Below are 19,128 nucleotides of genomic sequence, written 5' to 3'. Positions count from 1 at the left end.
AGGAGAATGTAAGCTGGCTGGTGAGACTCCACTGACCGCCGCTGCACTGCTAAACTAGTCTGCCCTGCGTTTGTCAGACTGTTTACAAAGCAACGAGTCCCCTGCATTGTATCATGCTGAGATCCTTTAAGAAAACGGTGTCCAGGAAGTGCGTCATGTCACTTTTGGTTCCGGCGTCATCTTGCCGCATCACCGGAAGTCCTCCGATGCCATTTTGGTACACCCAACGCGAGGAAGATGCCTCTCCACACAGCTAGAGGCTGGCCCTTCTTGGTTTATAAACATAGAAAAACACCCCAGACACGGCCACAACCAGTCCTGGATATCACCAACCGAAAGGGGGTCCACCAACCAGTTACCAGACCTATATAAAACAAACATTATGGTGTGCTCCTGGAGGGTCTGGAAAACACAAACAACTGAGAGTCAGGAGGAGAGGGGCCTTTTAAATTGTTTCTAATTTGTGTTCGCTGTAGAGGGCAGAGCCAAACATCTCTCAAGTAGATGTCCTGGAAGATGAGGGGGAAAATGCCAATAAAAGCCTATGTGTGCATGGACACATCGGATAACATGCTGGGGGAGTCTTCTGGCTGCAGCAGCTGTAAAAATGTCCAGTGTGCATGAGGCCTAAGGATGCAGGGACACCAAAACACTGGAAAGGAGAAAAAAAAAAAAAAAAAAAAGATGCCCTTTTCAGTCATATTTAAAAGCTCAGTGTTTGGATAAGAATTCTACTTTTAAAAGAGTCTTATTAATCCTAGATACAGCAAGACATCGCCAAAAGGTACTCTGTGAATTCTCTGGACAACAAGCTGCATTGTGAAGAAATGTATTCAATTGTAAGACACGTTGTTGCTGTTTAGTGCCATTCTAAGGAGGCTGTAAAATAATAAAAACAAAAATCAATAATAAAGGCTCATATGTAGATTAGTGCAGTAATCTGTTAAGGTGAGTATGGGGTCTGTACACATAAGAAGCCCTAGATTCAGGCCATGTAACAGGTTAAATAATGCAGGGTATTGAGGGGGGGGGGGGGGGGTACAGCAACATCCTTACAGTGTTAATTTAAAATAGCTTTTTCAGTTAGTTGAGTGCACTACCAGCTTTAATCATCCCACCAGCTTTCAGAGCTAATATTTCCCTGCCACATTGCCCAATTAAAGCCCTGCAAAGCCAAAACTTGCACCAAGAAAAAAAAAAAAATACAGAGTTTGTGGCTGCCCTTAGATGAAGGCCAAAAAAAAAAAAATTAATTCTTCCTGCATAATCTGCACTTCCTGTGTCCAATAAATTTGGCATATGCCAATGTAATGCATACTGGCGTGCCAGAGTCACATGCACCATATTTTTGCACTAAAGTCATGTTCAATACAGTATTTACACCACTCAGGTAATGGTATATATATTTTAGAACAGTTTTAAATTAGAACATTGGCAAAAGTCATTTTGGCACATGTGACCAGTCATTTATAAACTCGCATAGCACTTAAATTTGGCATGGCCGGTGCAACACGGCATAGAACTCGTCTTACACCAATGTTAATTGGCGTACAGAAAATGCATTTACATCACAAAACTGACATATTTCCCTTTGTTAATTTCCTCCATACAAGAAAAAGGTTCTGATCTGAACCGATCTTCCACTTCAAGGCGCAAAAAGGTTCTTTCGTTTCAATAGCAATTTCACAACTTCCTTTAAAATAGCATTTAGCCTTTTCATTAAAGTACTTAAATTTAGCTAAATGAAAAATATCCAGAGAGACTGGCCATAAAAGTCAAGCAGAGTTGAGAATTTAGGTGCAAAGAACGTACCAAGGAGTCCCTGAGAGATCGTAAAAAAAAAAAAAAAAAAAAAACAATGGGCTATTTAAATTCTCCACAATAAATCAAATTTGGGTGAACTGGCCCTTTTAAAGAGGTTGTCCAGGAAAGGTTCAATACACACTTACAAAACGGGCCATTTGGCGACAAAGCACCCACATCATGTAAGAAACATGGAAGCTGCCATTGCTGTCCTCCTGGCAGTTACCTGTGTGTGTTTGGCTTCCAATATCAGACCTGGACCGAGCATTTTATATGTTTCAGAGAAGTGTTGGAATGCTTTAGCTCTATACTCTTTCCAAATCAAAAGCAGAGATCAGCAATGGCAGCCTCCATAATAATCCCACGACAGTTGTCCTTTAAAGTGTATTTCCACATTTGCAGCAAATCGGGATAGCACCTACACTAGATTGCCAAGAGTACTGTTGAATGTTTGACCATTCTTCCAGAAGCGCATTTGTGAGGTCAGGCACTGACGTTGGCCGAGAAGGCCTGGCTCACAGGCTCGGCTCCAATTCATCCCAAAGATGTTCTATCAGGTTGAGGTCAGGACCCCAAACTCACTCATCCATGTTTTTATGGACCTTGTTTTGTGCACTGGTCCAAATCATTTGGTGGAGGGGGGGGGGGGATTATGGTTTGGGGTTGTTTTTCAAGTGCTGGACTTGGCCCCTTAGTTCCAGTGAAGGGAACTCTTAAGGTTTCAGCATACCAAAGACATTTTGGAAAATTTCATGCTCCAAACTTTGTGGGAACAGTTTGGGGATGGTCCCTTCCTGTTCCAACATTGCAGTGCACAAACAAGGCCCATAAAAGACATGGATGAGCGAGTTTGGGGTGGAGGAACTTGACTGGCCTGCACAGAGTCTTGACCTCAACCAGATGCTGCGAGCCAGGCCTTCTTGTCCATCATCAGTGCCTGACCTCACAAATGCACTTCTGGAAGAACGGTAAAACATTTGCATAGGACACACTCCTACACATTGTGGACAGCCTTCCTAGAAGAATTGAAGCTGTTATAGATGCAAAAGGTGGGCCAACTCAATATTGAACTCTACGGACTAAGACTAGGATGCCATTATAGTTCGTGTGCGTGTAAAGGCAGGCGTCCCATTACTTTTGGTAATATAGTGTATGTCAATTTGTTACAGGTTCCCATTCACAAAAACATAACTTAAAGGGTATGAAAGCCCCAACAATAAAATTATCTTATTTGCTACATTTTGGTCTGTTAAATATACCATTGAAAGTATCTGAAGCACGAACAAAAAAAAAAAAGTTATTCTGGTTAGCCGATGGCTTCTGGTGCCTCTGGACCATTATCAGTAAGCATTGTTTCCTGGTATCTCCGTAGACTATAAGACACCTCCTCTGGTTAGGTAGAAGAGAGGGAGGCGTTAAGAGTCCTAACACACACGCTCACTCACTCTTTCTGCAGGTGACAATGCTGCTCAGTACTGTGGTCACCCTAGGAAGGAAGGGCGCTAAAGCCAGGATTAGCAGGTTAAAATAAAATAGGGGGGAAAATTAAGTGCAAAAAGAAAACTAAATGCAGCCACCACATCCAACAACCAGTAAGCTGTGCAATACAATCAATTTTTATTCTTGTGTTTGGATACACTTTAAAAAGGTTTACAAATTCTGCTTATGTTTTACTTGCTTTTTAATGAAAAGGCAGAAACTTCCTCTTGTATGTAATGTTGTTAAGAAAAAGGGTGGGGAGTTATGCTTTACCAAAGCTAATACTGTCTGAACTGTGCTGACAGATCTCATTAGGAGTTGTAAACTAGATCTGAACATGGTCTGTCGTAACAAAGGGTTACAAATCTTAGGTCTGTGATCTGCATTGTAGTGCTCAAAGGTCTGCTTCAAAAAAACTACTAAAAAGAGGTAAGAAACATTTTAAAAATATATTTTTAGGTATGCTGTGTGAAAACACAAAAGTGGGGATTTCTCAAATATGATTGCAAAAGCGGAAATACATTTTAAGGCTATTGAACACTATTTCCAAGGGGGATTAAAGGCTACATGTAAGGTCTGGACTAGGCTCTGAATTCACAACTGCTGCAAACATTGGGTTAGGTTTTGTCATGTATACAGAACTAACTAGAGGACCATTGCAATAATGACGCAGCAGCTGAACTCCGATAAAGACCCAGACTTTACATAACCTTGGCTCATTAGTGGAAAAATTAAGGTGATGGTTGCAAAAGTGGATAAAGTACAACAGCTTCCAGGACATCCTCTTTAAAACCCACAGACAGCTCTTACAGGCCTTTAGAGAATGCAATGGGCTTGTGCTCAAACCGTTGAGACTAAAACGTTGTAACATGGTTTGTACTAAAGCTGTAAAAGGCTGCACCGGTGGACAGAAGGAGGATTTATAAAAATAGATTAAAAGCCAAGACATAAGAAGAATAAGACAGAAGTCTGGTCACGTGCAACCACAGTGAAAGTCTATATCCTGCAGGGAGGTTAAACTGCGTCCAATGCACACCACGTGATACCAGGAGTCACAGTGGTCACACTGCACCCAGCTGACTGTGTCTTCCTGTGGGAGGCAGCAGGAGCGCGAGGCACAGGGTTCTGCACTGGACACGGTCTGCGATGTCACCAGAGGAGGGGTTGGATTCTTTCTGGGACGACCACGCGGCTTTCTAGGGCAAAAAAAAAAAAAAAAAAAAACACGACAAGTTAGCATATATAAAAACACAAGGCAACAGGAAAAGTTGACCAAGGATCCTTTCACACGGGCTTGTCTGTGTACGGACTCCGCTTTGCTCAGCAGGGATCGATCCGCTCTTACTGTGCAGAGATCCGCTGTCCTCTATGGAGATCGGATGAAAAATAGGGTTTCCATCAGTCTGGATCGAATATCGGCAGACATGTCACCGCTGACATCTGCCGCTCCATAAGGCTGAATGGAGCGTCCCATCAGGTCCGCCTGAAAAACTGACAGGCGGACCAGATCTGAAAGCCCGTGTGAAAGGGTCCCAACACAACAGAAAATAATGCAATTAAAATATATCATTGCATTAAAGACACCATGGTATTCCACAGCATGTTTCCATCACACAGATAAACCATACAACACCCAATGTATTTATTCGCTGAAATACATTTTTCTTTCTTTAAGTACGGAACCAGGGTGTGGAGGGGAAAAATATAATTTGATAAAAGTAAAAACATTTTTTTTTAATGAAACGCTTTTGGAGTAAAAATCTAAAGATAGTTTTCTATTTAACCACTTTAGCCCCAGACCATCTGGCTGCCCAAAGACCAGAGCGTTTGCGATTCGGCACTGCGTCGCTTTAACTGACAATTGCGCGGTCGTGCGACGCGGCTCCCGAACAAAAGTGACGTCCTTATTTCCCCACAAAGCTTTCTTTTGGTGGTATTTGATCACCTCTGCGGTTTTTATTTTTTGTGCTATAAACACTTTTTTCAAAAATATGTAGAATACGTATCGGTCTAAACTGAGAAAAAAAAAAAAAAAATGTTTTATATATTTTTGGGGGGATATTTATTAAAGCAAAAAAATTAAAAAAAAAAAAAAAAAAACACTAAATTTTTTTTTTACTTTTTGCTTTAATAAATATCCCCCCCAAAAAATATATAAAACATTTTTTTCTCTCAGTTTAGACCAATACGTATGCTACATGTGATTGGCAGTGAAAGAGTTAACCCCTGCAGCGCCCCCTAGTGGTTAAGTGTGTCCTAGGGAGGGAGTGAGGGGGGGCGTGGCTACGTGTGACAACACTGATTACCGCTCCCGATCACAGGGAGCTATTGATCAGTGTCCTGTCACTAGGCAGAACGGGGAAATGCTTGTTTACATCAGCATTTCCCCGTTCTTCCTCTCCGTGAGACGATTGCGGGTATCCCCACGGACATAGAGTCCGCGGGACCCGCAATCACACTCAAGGAGCTTGCGGCGCGCACCCACAATGCCGCATCTTAACGTAATATGCCTGTATGTGCCCTTCTTCCAACGTATATAGAGTCGGTCGGCAAGGGGTTAAAATGAATAATTTTTTTAAATGGGGGGAACACCACGCTAAAATAAAAAAATAAAAAGTGCAAAAAGCTGCTAACACTAAGAAAGTCAAACAGGAATGGTGTAAAAATAGTGTAGCGCTATAAATGTAGTGCAAATGCCAATACATATGTTCAAAACACAATGTTGAGTGACTGCACACTGACAATGCAATAATAAAAAGGAAGTGCAAATGCCAATACATATGCTCAAAATCACAATATTAGGTGACTGCACAATGTGACAATAATATTATTATTATTAATAGGGTGTGCAAAGCACAGAGTGCAAAAATCCAGAAGCGAGTAAAACTACAATGGGTCATGCAAAACAAAGTCCACAGAAAGTGTAAAAGTAGACAAGATATGCCTCTTCCTGTTAGGGTGACACCAAAACAGCGGAGAAGGAAACAGGTTGTCTGTAGTCACTTTAAATAACTCTTCAGGGATAAGAAGATGGATACTCTTACCAGCTGGGATGGACACACATGTCTTACTACAGTGAGTCAGAAGAGCTTGTGATCCTAAAGGATCTGAATCCGGTGCTGAATACAGAAGGTGGTAGGATGGATCAGGTGCAGGGTCCCCGGTAGCGAACTCCACAAACACTAATCAAGCTGGATGTACCTCAGGACAGCTCCTTGTAGACTCCCCAGCAGGTTCACAATCCAGTAATGGATCCTCACAGAGGCCTGACACCCCATTCACCTAGGGCAGTAATGGTGAACCTTGGCACCCCAGATGTCTTGGAACTACATTTCCCATGATACTCATGCACTCTGCAGTGTAGTTGAGCATCATAGGAAATGTAGTTCCAAAACATCTGGGGTGCCAAGGTTCGGCATCACTGACCTAGGGTGGGGTGGGCCCCCGGCCCCCCCCTCTCTTGTTAAAAGGGGGCTTCCAAGTTCCGATAAGCCCCCTGCCCGCAGACCCCAACAACCAACAACAAGGGTTGTCAGGAAGAGGCCCTTGTCCCCATCAACATGGGGACATGTGCTTTGGGGTGGGGGGCAAGATTCTCGGCACAAGTCACACCACAAGTCGGATCATCTTGGTGCGACTTCAAATCAATGGGCTCCCATTGGTAACCATTGATTTTGAATATAGGCAGAGAAACGCGGCCAAAAGCTAGTGCGGCTATTGACGCCAATGCAAAACGGATAAAATCGTGTTAACGCCGTTTTTTCCTGGCGTCTGTACTTGCTTCACAGCCTGTTTTTTAAAACATCCATGTGTATGAGGCCTAAAAGTGCAATAAAAAGCGGAGACTCAAAGCTTCCTCTGTGTAGGTTTTGGTCTTTGAAAACGTAAAAGGTGCAAAGTTACCTGGCTCATTGATACCTACTCTAACTTGCAGGCTACAAGTTTTGTTTATTAATATGCTAGGATGTGATCACATCCATGGCAGATATGTTCCAGCTGTCCAACACCTTCTTGGCAATTACAAACAGTCCTTTTATGCTGTTTAGTACTTAAAATGTATTGAAAGTAAAAACGTAAAAAGGTGGATGTCTTTTTTTGACCTCACCTACTATGTAACTATGCAACTATGTGCTGCAGTATTTTGCACATCTACGTGTGTTGTGGTTTTGACCAGGCAAACCATGAACTTCAAATTTTAGCAGACATGCACAATATTTTCTTTAACCACTTCAATACTGGGCACTTTTACCCCCTTCCTGCCCAGGCCAATTTTTCAGCTTTCAGCGCTCTCACTTTGAATGACAATTACTCAGTCATGCAACATTACCCAAAAGTTATCATTTCTTTGAGACAAATAGAGCTTTCTTTTGGTGGTAGTTAATCGCCACAGGGTTTTTTGTTTTGTGATGCAAGTGAAAAGAAAAAAAAAAAAATTTTTTTTTTTTTTTAAGTGCCATATTAAACTTTTGCAAATAAGTAATTTTTCTTCATAAATTTAGGCCAAAATGCATACCTCTACATTGCTTTGGTAAAAAAAAAAAAAAAAAACAACCCAAGTCAGTATACATTATTTAGTCTGTTTGACAGTTAGACCCCTTTCACACTGGAGTTTTTCAGGTGCTTTAGGGCTAAAAATAGCACCTGAAAAACACTTTCAGAACGTTAGAATAAGTCCTGCAAGCAGCATCTTTTGGACGGTGCGGGAGCGATGTATACACCGTCTCTGCCATTGGAATCAATGGGCACCACTACCGAAGCGCCTGTAAAAGCGATTCGGCAGCTGCACTTTTAACCCTTTCCTCGGCTGCTAGCGGGGGATTAAAACCGCCCCGCTAGTGGCCGAAAAGCACCACTATTACAGTAGTAATAGCTTTAACACCGCTTTACCGCTAATGCCCCCCCCGCTGCAGTGTGAAAGTAGCCTTAGAGAGTCTACAAGCTATAGTACGTATCATTGAAAATTGATCAATCCTGATGCACTGATTGCCCATCTCATTTCTTGCTGTTACGGGTACATCAATAGGCTGCACAGATGGCAGCTGTGATGGGCGCACTTTATTCCAGGGCAATCAGAGTGTGTTCTACCCAGTAAAGAAGGGGTTAAAAACTGACTCACTGTTTCCGGATTCTCACAGGATCAGTGGGTGAGGAAAAGCAGCTGATAAGTTACCGGTCTTCGTGTAAACTTGTGATTGGACACAGCGATCACGTGGTAAAGAGCCTCCGTCATGTGCAGCAATTTACACAAATATGCAGCCCCTCTGCGGCAAGCATAGAGAGATCGCATATTTGCATGCGGCCAGCACCAAGGGGTTAACCGCAAGCATAGGGTCCATTTATAAAATTTTTCGTCCAAGATTCACGGAGCTTTATAATTGGACTCAAGAAAAAGTGAATCCTGGGTGAAATTTTCTACAATTAGCCCCCAGTGTGAATGGGTCCTTAAAGGAGTTGTAAAGGCAGGTGTTTTTTTTTTTATCTTAATGCATTCTATGCATTAATGTTAACTATGTTAAATTAATTGGTTTAGTTCTGCTTTAAAGGTTTCTCAAGAGAATGAAGAGAAAGCACTATAGAATTTTTAAAAGACAAATAACTTTTTTGGAACTTGCTCGCACCACATGTTTAAATGCATTTTATATGTGCGTTGTCATTAATTTTTAATTTTAATTGCATCCGAATACACATCTAGTGCGCAGCAACATACCTAAACTATAGTACACTACAATGCACAGATGCGAATATTTGGCATAAAGTCACATTTTGAAAAATTTGCATAATTTTTCTTGCGTGCATTGAACATGTAGTACCGACACAGGATAACAGACACACCAGTTGTTACCAGGTATGCCCTGTTTCTCTCACTTACTGCTGTGGTGACAACTGGTGAATTTTGGCTACAGATACATTTTAATATGCTAAACTTATTATCCCACCTTTCAAATTCCATTGGTTGGGCAGCTCGCTTCTCATCTTCCTTCCGCCTTCCCCGCTTTCTTTTCCGCTTTCCTTCCTCCGCCTGTCTATCCTCCTCATCTTCCTCCAGCTCACACAGAACCTTATGCTGGGCTTTCCTGCGGCTGCGCCTCCTTTCTATACCAGTGCGGGAAGGGAGAGGAAGGTCTGGAGTGGCTGGTTTGGCCAGCTCTACTGTTCCTCCTATCAGACCTCCGCTGTGCATCCTCTCCCGCTTCATCTTACTGATGCTGCCGATGGAGTTCAGGATGACTGTGGCTCCAGTTGTGTAGTGAGGAGATCCTCCACGATCCCCACCCAAACGTCTCGTGCCCAAGACCGGTGTGAATACGGGAAACGTTGTCCGAGCACGGGGTGACGTGATGGCTGAAAAGTCCAAAGGCCGCACACGAACCTGCTGGAACAGGAAGTAAGTGTCTGGAGAATGAGATGGAGAGGAGGGTGCAGAGGGCCTTTCCTGGAAGCGCAGAAGGTCTCCATCTGCCAGTTCTACCTGCTGTCCCCGCTGGAGGTGAACCTCATTGATGTAAATTCCTAATAAAAAAAAAAAAAATACATGTGTCTAGGTCAAATTGCATAAGGCTAGATCTAAACAGGTTCTTAGTTGCTCAGATGCTCCCTGAACATAGATAAAGCGTAGAAATAGATACAGCTTGTGGTGTTAACCAGTATGAAAGAGCAATCAGGGCAAAAAGGACAGGTTCTTTTAATGGGGAATTACTAACAACCCCCCTACAGATACTCACCTTTGTCTTCATCACCCCTACTCTGTCTTTGGAAGCGCCAAGTAAAAAACAGTATTTTAAGATATGGGGAAGGAGGGGACATGTGACCATTTTCCTGTCCTTCCAGGGTGCAGTGCTTGACCCTGAGCGGCCAATTGCTAATTTTGAAAACAGAAGGAGGTAGTTAATCATGTGCAGTTTTTAGACCTGCCATTCCACCCTCTCTAGTTGTTCATGTCATTAAGATGTGGTAAATCTAAAATTCTGGGTTGCCAAAGAACAGGAATAGGAGGAGAAATACTCCAATGGTGACATTTGTTCCCTGGACAGCACACACGAAAAAAAAAAATCCCCCTTCCTGTTAAAGCAAAAATATACTGCAGCTTATTAGGGGGGGGGTCACATAGGGGTCCCTATGTGAGGAAAAGAAAAAAAAAAAATTTTTAAACTGTAAGAAATTAAAGTTACACCCAAGTACACAGAATTTTTATGCGGCACCTCCACATGCATAAACGCCTCCCAGGACAGCCTCAGAGATAGGGCTCCTCTCTCCGAGACAGGAACCATGTTCACCCCAACACTTAAAGGCTGTCCTCCGTTTTTTGCATATCCTGCAAGAAGGGAAGGCAGCATGTAGGAACCTTAGGGGGAGCTCCATGTCTCAGGGCCATCCTGTAGGAGTCCCTGGAGTACCTTCTCAGCCTTCACACCCCTCCGTCCTGTCAGGGAGGAGCAGGACTGCGCGTCCAACTGCCACCTTAAGCTCGGGGAGAGCAGGGCCCCTGAATTTTGTCACTGTCCGCGCCACACTGCTGCATGGCACTGGTAAGCTACAATATCAGCCAAGCTACAAGGGCTTACCTGGCCAGGCTTGCACCCAATTCCATCAGCAAGGATCGCGGGTCCTCAGCGCCCGTCTGTGAGGTTTAATTCGGGCAGACAGAGCTCTCCATCCTGAGGCTTCTGGCACGATTGGGGAAAAGATGCTGGTCATTCGGGAGTTCCGGGTTCAGTAGGAGGAAGTGCGTGCAGCAGGGGCAGGGTTACTGCGCTCCAAGCCGGTTCAGGAAGTGAAGCGGTTTCCAGTGGAGCGACATCAGAGGGCACCCGGAGACAAGGTTCTGGTCTCTTTGGCATGGCAGGCAGACGATACAGGCATCCGGGAGCCAGTGCAGACCCAACGGAGGCTGTGGGCTACACAAAGGACCAATGGAGAGCATTGCTACAGGACAGGCAGTAGACTCCAGTTCCTCAGGCACTGGCACCTCCCAGGTAAGCGTGGGGAGGGTTCCCATGGCTTATTCTGGGGGGATCCTTACTTTCCCTAGTCCCTGGGTGTGGAACCACAGGTGACAGAGGGGGGGGGGGGGTTTAAGAGACTTTTCTGATAGACCCCAAACACAGTGGTGGTGAGGGTCTGGAGCAGACACTTCTGGGCAATGGTCTTAGTTTATGGCTTTTAGGTTAAAGCCCAGATGCAGGCTCCCAGAATATGTGCCATGTGTGCAGCAAAGTTGAGCACCAATTAAAAAAAGCCCCTTTGCCCGGAATGTGTCAGTCTGGTCAGGGACGATTCTGTAACTGCGTGTCATAAGATCCTTTCGTATGTTAAGCATGAGATTGCTTTCACGTTCTTTTAAGGGGGTGGTGAATAGGATGCCGAGTCCCTCTATGTCCCTATCCAGGGCAGCCAGCATGCCTTCTGTCAGAGCCTAGTCGTGAGAATAAGGAGAGGGAACCCAGGTCACTCACCTCCTCTCAGGCGGACTCTGTTTAGAGGGAGAGGAGGATCCTTCCAGGGAGTCCAGGTAGTCACTGGACAATGTAGGGGACTTGCTCAAAGCGCTCTACAACACTTTGAAAATTAGAGAGGAGTCGGTACAACTTTCAAAACATGACCTCATGTATTCCCTGTGCACAAATCTCTGGTGGAGTCAATCTTGCTGGGAGTACCCTGAAAGGAGACCGACCCTTTTCAGGCAGCCTTTAACGAAGGTTCCCTTTTGAAAAGGATGCGGCCCATCCTTGGAACAAGATGCCAAAGTTGGAGGCACCGCTGGCCAATGTTTCTAAAAAGACCGATTTGGCCTCCAAGGACCCCATGGATGGGAAAAAAAAAAAAAAAAAAAAAAAAAAAAAAGGGGGGGGGGGGACATGCTGCCAAGAAGGGCTTGGGATGCTTATTCCATTGGGCTTAAGTCAGCCATGGCAGGCACGTCCTGGCAGCAACTGCTTAAATCTTTTCCATTATTGTTTAAGGCAGATTGCTTCTTAGCGGATGCCTCAGCAGAATCAGTGAAACTGACAGCCAGGTCAGCAGCACTAGTGAACTCCGCAAGAAGGGCCATGTGGTTGAAGGCTTGGATGGGTGACGCAGCACCCAAGCATAAACTTTGTGGATTACCTTTTTCAGGTGACCACCTCTTTGCATCTGGTCTCCAGGAATCACTGGAGCGAACCCAGGACAAGAAAAAAGCATTCCCAGAAAAGGAGGAAGAAAGCAGAGGGCAAACGTTTTTTTGAGGCCCGACAGTAGGCCCAAAAGGAGAGAGATGGCTGCCACAAAAAACACTGAACAGGTCACAAGGGGCAAAGAGGAGGAATCTTATTCAAACCTCCTCAGACCTCCTGTGTCACAATGGACCGTGGCAACTTCAAGCCCGTTTATATTAGAGATGAAGAATGGCTACAAATTGGAATTCAGTTCAATTCCCCCCTCCCCTCACAGTTGTCACCACGCGTTTGGGAAAAAGCAGGGGCTCAAGGTTTGCTGTTAGGGGAGCTGGTAGATCAAAAAGTCCTCATGCAGGTGCCTCAAGGAGGACACTGCCAGGGAGTTTATTCCCACGTATGTGTGGTCAGAAAACCATCAGGCAAGTTCAGGCTAATCCTCAATCTCCGTCCTCTAAACAGATTTCTCAAATACAAACGCTTCAGGATAGAGTCCATATTCACAAGTCTCCCGTTTCCAGATTGCTATATGGCAACGATCGATCTCAGATGCATACCTGCATGTCCCGATAAATCGAGATTTTCAGAAATTTCTCAGACTGGCGGTCAGAGTGAATTCAGAGGTTCTTTCTTTTCAGTTCCGGGCACTGCCATTCGGACTAGCATCTTCTCTGAGGATTTTCACGAAGGTCATGGCAGAAGCCTTAGCCTCGCTGCATGTCAAGGGCATTACAGTGATCCCCTGTGTTGCCCAATCCTATCAGCAACTGGAGCAGGATTTGCAGAAAGAACATGACTTTCTGCGGTCCCTTGGTTGGCTCATCAACCTGGACAAGTTCCAACTCAGGGAGGTGTAGTATTTGGGGTACAAGATATTCTCAACAGAAAGCGCTTTCTCCCTTTGGAGAAGATCAAGAAGATGGGTCAGGTGGTGGCACATCTTCAGACCAATCAGGAAGCCCAGATCAGAGAAGTCATGAGGGTAATGGGTTTAATGACAACCTGTTTCCCAGCAGTCCCCTGGTCAGGGTTTCACCAGCTGTTGGGACGGCGACTAGCATAGGTTGCATCAACCATTGCCCCTACCGGCCAGAGTCAAGAGGGCGCTGTGGTGGCAGCAAGCCAGTCAATCTAGACAGGGGTCTGTTGTGGTCTAGGCCAACAGCCCTTGTGGTGACAAAAAAATTCCAGTTTTCGGCTGGGGTGCCCAATTGGACAAAGGTTTGGCTCAGGGAACTTTGTCTACAGTGGAAGCCAGATGGACCTTGAATCAGAGGGAGCTGTGGGCAATTCAAAAAGCTCTAGAGACCTTCAAGTCACGAATAAGGGGGCAGCACCTTCAGGTGGGGGCCCAACAATGCGGCAGCGGTGGCAAATATAAACAAATAGGAGGGACCAGGAGCCCCGCTTTACAATTGATAGCAGGCAAAGTTTTTGGTTGGGCCAAACTAAACCTGGCTTCATTGACTGCCATCCACTTAAAAAGGGACTCAGAATTCTCTAGCGGATTTTCTCAGCCGCCAGCGAGTAAGACAAGACGAATGGTCACTCAATCTGGGAGGTTAGAAGAGATTGTGGGGACTTGGGGCCGGGCGGAGGTGGACCTTTTCACCTTAAAGAGCAATAAGCAGGCTGCCCATTTCTTCTCCCTACATTCGCTGGATCGAGCCAGGGGATAGATGCCTTTTCCAATACATGGCAGTTCAATAAGACTTGTCGCTGCAGTTCTCCAGAAGTTTTTGAGCAAGAGAACAGATCTCACTCCGATAGCTTAATTTTGGCTGAGGAGAGCCTGGTTCACCAGCCTAAAGAGACTCGCCGGTTCCTTTCCCAGTGAGGGAGGATCTTGTCACACATGGACCTATTCACCACCCTCAGTTAGAAACCCTCAGACTAACAGCATGGTATCTGAGGAACAGCTGTGAAGGGCTTAGGGGGGTTCTCAAAATAGTGATAAAGACCCTTCTAGACTGCCGCAAGTCGGTGACCAGGGCCATTTATACCAAGGTTTGGAGAAGATTAAATTCCTGGTTAGTAGAACAGGGACAGGAACAACCGGGAATTCCGGCAGCCCTGGATTTTTTTTCCAGGCGGGAGTAGAATTAGGCCTCCATCAACACCCCAACCGGTATTTCTTCAGGTCTCCCTGCAGCAAGATCGATTTGTAAAGAGCTTCTTCAAGGCCCTCTCCAGGTCCAGGGCAGTGAGTGTTCGGGCCTGTCCCACCTGGGATCTGTCCTTGGTACTCAGGGCGCTTACAGGAAGTCCCTTTGAAACCCTGGAGAAAATCAGAGATTAAAGTGGGTGGTCCTAAAAGGCAGTATTTTTGATAGTCACTTCAGCCAGAAGGGTGAGTGAGTTGCAGGTGCTCTCAATTCAAGAGACGTTTGTTAATTTTGGAGGTTAGGGTTGTGCTCAAAACAGACCCTAGGTTTCTCCCCAAAGTAGCCTCCTTGTTTCACAGAACGCAGGACATTATCCTGCCAACATTTTATTCCACCTCAGAAGTCGATGAGGAAGTACGTTTTAATTTACTAGAGGTTAGGAGAAGCATTTTGGATTATCTTGAGGTCAGCAAGGTCTTCAGAAAGTCAGAATCCTTATTTGTAAACTTTGCAGGGGCATGCAAGGGATGTAAACTGTCAAAATCCTCCATTGCCAAATGGATTAGAATGACAATCCCTGAAGCCTACGGTTTGGCAGGGAGGTAAGCGACCCTAGTTAAAGCACATTCAACCAGGGATGTGTCAGCATCATGGGCAGACAGGGCGGTGCCACTCCGGAGGATATCTGCAGAGCAGCAACATGGTTCAGCTACTCCACGTTCACAAAGCATTATCGCCTGGACCTGTTTTCTGATAAGGAGCAGGCATTTGGGCGAAAGGTCCTCCAGGCAATGGTCCCGCCCTAGCAGGGTAAGTTTCTTGCTTATCTCAGAGGCTATCCTGGAAGACGAAAAGGGGAAAAAAAAAAAAAAAAAAAAAAAAAAAAACAGTGTTAGATATACCAGTAATACTTTTTCTAGTATTCTTCCAGGACAGCCTGGTTTCACACCCAGTGTTTTATAACTGGTGTAGGGTGTGTGTACTGACGTTATGCCAGTGTATTGTGTCTTTCAGGGCGTTCCGGCAGTTTTTGTGGAAGCTGGAGGAGGCCTAGAGGACTGCCTTTAAGTGTTGGGGTGAATGCATTTCCTGTCGGAGGGTGGAGCCCTGTCTTTCAGAGGCTATCCTGGAAGACTCCTAGAAAGTTACCGGTAAGTCTAACTCCTTTTTCTTTTTTTTAATTGTAAAAAGTGCCACACTATGTACACACGGAGCAAGACTGCGAGGGTGCCCCCATAGCAACCAGCTTGCTTTGGTGGGGGCTAGGCGCACCAGCAGGGTAACCCCAGAGGAGGACGATTGGGGCTGCACTGCAAAAACCATTGCACAGAGCAGGGAAGTATAACATGTTTTTTTTTTTGTTTGTTTTAATAGCATTTAATCCTTTACAATAACTTTAAATGTCGTGGCTGCATTTGTTTTCCTTTTTTAGCCTCTCCTTTTATTTTCAGCTGGGGATTAAGCCAGTAACACTTACGGTCTTAGGGTGTCTCCACTGTATAGAGCAATGGAGACACCTTTTTACAGCATAATGCTCCGTCTGGAAGGAGGGTTTAGATTGACTTAACAAATTAAAGCCAAATCCATTTAACACTTTTCAGACAGTTATAGCAACATCCCCCCCAATTTGGATAAACTCTTCAAAATCAGTGTTAAAGAGGAACTATGCCCTCTTATCCTTCACAGCCAAGGGAGATGAAAAAGGAAAATACACAATTCCACCTTCCAGCAAGTGTCATCCTCTCTGGCTACTCCCGGGTGCCAGGTTAGTCAACTTCTTGATTGGCCGGTGGGGAACGGATTTAATCCTGTGCATGCGCACAGAAGCCAATCGTTCTGATAGAGCCAGAGTGTGCAGGGAATGTTTGCCGAGCTGTGCATGTGAAGCTCAGTGTACATTCAAAAGAAGACCAGTAGGTGTCAGACATAGCACGTCTCTTCTGCAATAAAGAGCTGACTGCAGTTTTTACAGGTTTAGTTCCATCTTAACCTCCCAGAGCCGGCGCCTGCCGGCCCTTAAGGGCTTTAGAATGCTGCAGGAGGTGGAGGCTTATGGTCATGTGACCGTCATGATTGGTCACATGATCCGAAAGCAAAAGGAAAATTTCAGTTAGCCGCGGGTAACTGTGCTGGGAGCGCGTGCTCTCGGCACAGCTCTATCGCCGCACATATGCGGCCGCTCTGTGCCAAGGCCCGGTCGCCTAAAGTCCACATATTTGCATGCGCTCGATGCGAAGAGGTTACCTTTTGGGTTTGATACTGCTTTAAAGAGTTAGTTCACCTTTTCATAAAAAATTAAATGGTAAAAAACTGACCCCCCCCCCCTGTGGGTGATGAGCTGTCAGTGCCCATGCAACCAGTGTAGCTGTCTGGGGATTTGAAACTTTTTCCCCTTCTTGCTGCAGTGCTTCCAGGATGGATCAGAGCAATTCTCTGTGCTGGCGCTGACCAGTCAGAATTGTTCTGATCCATCCTGTAAGCCCTGCAGGACAAAGAGCTGGGATTTAAAATCCCCAGACGTTTACACCAGCTGTGTGGGCACTGACAGCTCATTAAGTAAGGCCCCCTTTCACACGGGCACCTCCGTGAAGGGGGATCCCTCCAATGATCCCCGCTGAGCAGACGGATGACAGGTCTGTGTCCGCTCCACTATGCAGAGCGGACACAGCCCATTCTCGTCTATCAGATGGAAATTGACTGCATGTCCATTTCCATCCGATCAACAGATGGGGAATAGGTCCCCATCCAACTGTCATTGGTGGAGAGGATCGGATGGTGGCCACTCCAAAGATGATACTTGAGGGTCCCAGAAGGTCCGCCTGAAAAACTGACAGGCAAACCGGATCGGATTGCCCGTGCTATAGGTACCTTAGTATAGTGGGGACTGGGAGTTTAATGGTGAACAGCATTTGTTTACCTTTTAATTTTTCTGTCAACAGAACAAGAAGTGAAGGAAAGACTGAAGAGGTCAAACTAACACGGCACAACATTAGCCACCCCCCCCCCCCCACTGTACGTACTTACCTCCATGGGTGAAGAGCTGTCAGTGCCCACACCACCAGTGTAGTGATCCAGGGATTTGAAATCTTTGCCCTTCTTCCTGTAGGGCTTCCAGGATGGATCAGAGCAATTCAGACTGGTCAGCGCAGGCACAGAGAATCAATCTGATCTGTCCTGACACACTGCAGTAAGGAGGGGGAAAAGAAGGGGGTTTCAAAGCCCCAGACAGCTCACCACTCATTGAGGTAAGTACAGCATGGGCATACAATGTTAGTTTACCTTTTCTTGGTCAACAGGACACGAACTGAAGGAACATCTCCCTAATGAGACACAGATCACCACAATAAAACCGACAGCGGTTTTACCCCACTGTCCAAGAAAAAAAAAAAAAAAAAAAAAAAAAAAGGGAAGGATCTGGCTTTAGATATACATCAAGAAAGTAAACAAATTCTGATTGGTCACTGTGGATAAAGGCGCTGCTTACGTTCCAAAGATTTCAAAACAGATAACATAAGAGTTAGAACAGGCAATGAATGGACAACACAGGAAATGGGTGCAGAAGAGGTGCCAAGACAGACAGAGACATGAAGATAATCACCAGTACTGGTGCAGCTCTGCAGGTTGACCCGCCATTCTCCGCTGGGCTCTCGTTCGGCGTGGATCTCCGCCTGGACACGCGCTTTGCCTGGTAAGGGAACGTCACACAGGTCGTGGCGGGCTCCCAGCCGGTAGACGCAGCGCGGGGAGTCAGGTAGGAAGGTGTAGAGGTCTTGGGAAGGTGCGCTTTGTGAACTGGAGGCCGGAGCTGCACCCAGGTCTGAACCCATCCGCAGCAGCTGGAAGCATGGCTGGACTTGGGACATGGCAGCCTCTGACCCCACCATGACGGCTGGGTGACCCTGATCCTCCCCCCTCTTATAATAAACCTTCCCCCAATAACTGCTGTCACCCCCAAACCCTTAAAAGGGGGGGGCTTCCTGTAATCACTGACCTTGGTGAAGCCCAAGTCACTGAGGCTGACCTATGACCCTCAAAACCCTAACATGAGCACTGACCCCATATGACTGGATGCTGAACCCCAAATATAAAGTGGGTGTGGCTTCTATAAGTGATGACGTCACACAATCTTATGACTATGACCCGGGATCTGACCTAGGTAGCCCCTTGGTATTCTACCTCCTCAGAGTACCCCCCCACCTGAGGCTGGGAGGTGAGGCAACACCGATCGTGACGTCACTGCGGTCACGGAGCCTCCGCTAACATCTGAGCTCACCAGCGCCACGGCTACGGCGGGAAATCAGAAGGAAGGAAGCGCGCCTTTGAAATTTGGCGCGTTTTACCAACCAAGCACACGCCTCCTCGTCGTAACCCCGCCCACTCACACGCTAACCCTGTGCAAGTAGCTGGCGACCAACCACGCCCACTAAACTGTGATTGGACTAAAGAACCGCGGCCTTCCCTTAGTCCGGCATAATGAGGCGGGGCTACGGCGTAATTTTACATTTCCACTGTGATTGGCTAGCTTTGCCTTGGATACTCTGATTGGGCTGAATCGGTCAGGTCACGCCCTTCGTTTGCTCGGCAAGGGC

The 19,128-nt window shown here is 45.9% G+C and overlaps 2 protein-coding genes across 2 annotated transcripts in view; one reads left to right on the top strand and one right to left on the bottom strand.

The window, feature by feature from the left end:
* Window positions 1-2,451: 2,451 nt before the first annotated feature.
* On the bottom strand, window positions 2,452-18,843 carry TCF19 (transcription factor 19). The gene is made up of 3 exons (XM_073598928.1): window positions 18,138-18,843; window positions 9,219-9,792; window positions 2,452-4,478 (listed from the first exon to the last, which is right to left on the bottom strand). Exons 1-3 carry the CDS (start codon window positions 18,421-18,423, stop codon window positions 4,256-4,258), a joined length of 1,083 nt encoding a protein of 360 aa, XP_073455029.1. The 5' UTR covers window positions 18,424-18,843; the 3' UTR covers window positions 2,452-4,255.
* Window positions 15,536-19,128, top strand: part of LOC141107885 (coiled-coil alpha-helical rod protein 1-like) — a 57,688-nt gene continuing 54,095 nt past the window's right edge. The window contains exon 1 of the mRNA XM_073598926.1: window positions 15,536-15,690. The gene's annotated coding sequence lies outside the window, so the exon portion shown is untranslated. The remainder of the gene's footprint in view (window positions 15,691-19,128) is intronic.

The sequence above is a fragment of the Aquarana catesbeiana genome, linkage group LG09 (genome assembly GCF_042186555.1).
Source record: "Aquarana catesbeiana isolate 2022-GZ linkage group LG09, ASM4218655v1, whole genome shotgun sequence".
In the NCBI taxonomy this organism is placed as follows: Eukaryota; Metazoa; Chordata; class Amphibia; order Anura; family Ranidae; genus Aquarana; species Aquarana catesbeiana.
Note: the sequence above shows the minus strand (reverse complement) of the source record. Positions and strands in the feature narration are given on the sequence as shown.

What these genes read in the sequence shown, in the direction of transcription:
- TCF19 (XM_073598928.1), bottom strand. Translation starts at nt 18,423, where the DNA reads ATGGTGGGGTCAGAGGCTGCCATGTCCCAAGTCCAGCCATGCTTCCAG. An exon ending in GCAGAGCTGCACCAGTACTG is followed by an intron (nt 9,793 to 18,137) that starts GTGATTATCTTC and finishes TTTTTTTATTAG; the next exon opens with GAATTTACATCAATGAGGTT. An exon ending in CAACCAATGGAATTTGAAAG is followed by an intron (nt 4,479 to 9,218) that starts GTGGGATAATAA and finishes TTTTTGCCCTAG; the next exon opens with AAAGCCGCGTGGTCGTCCCA.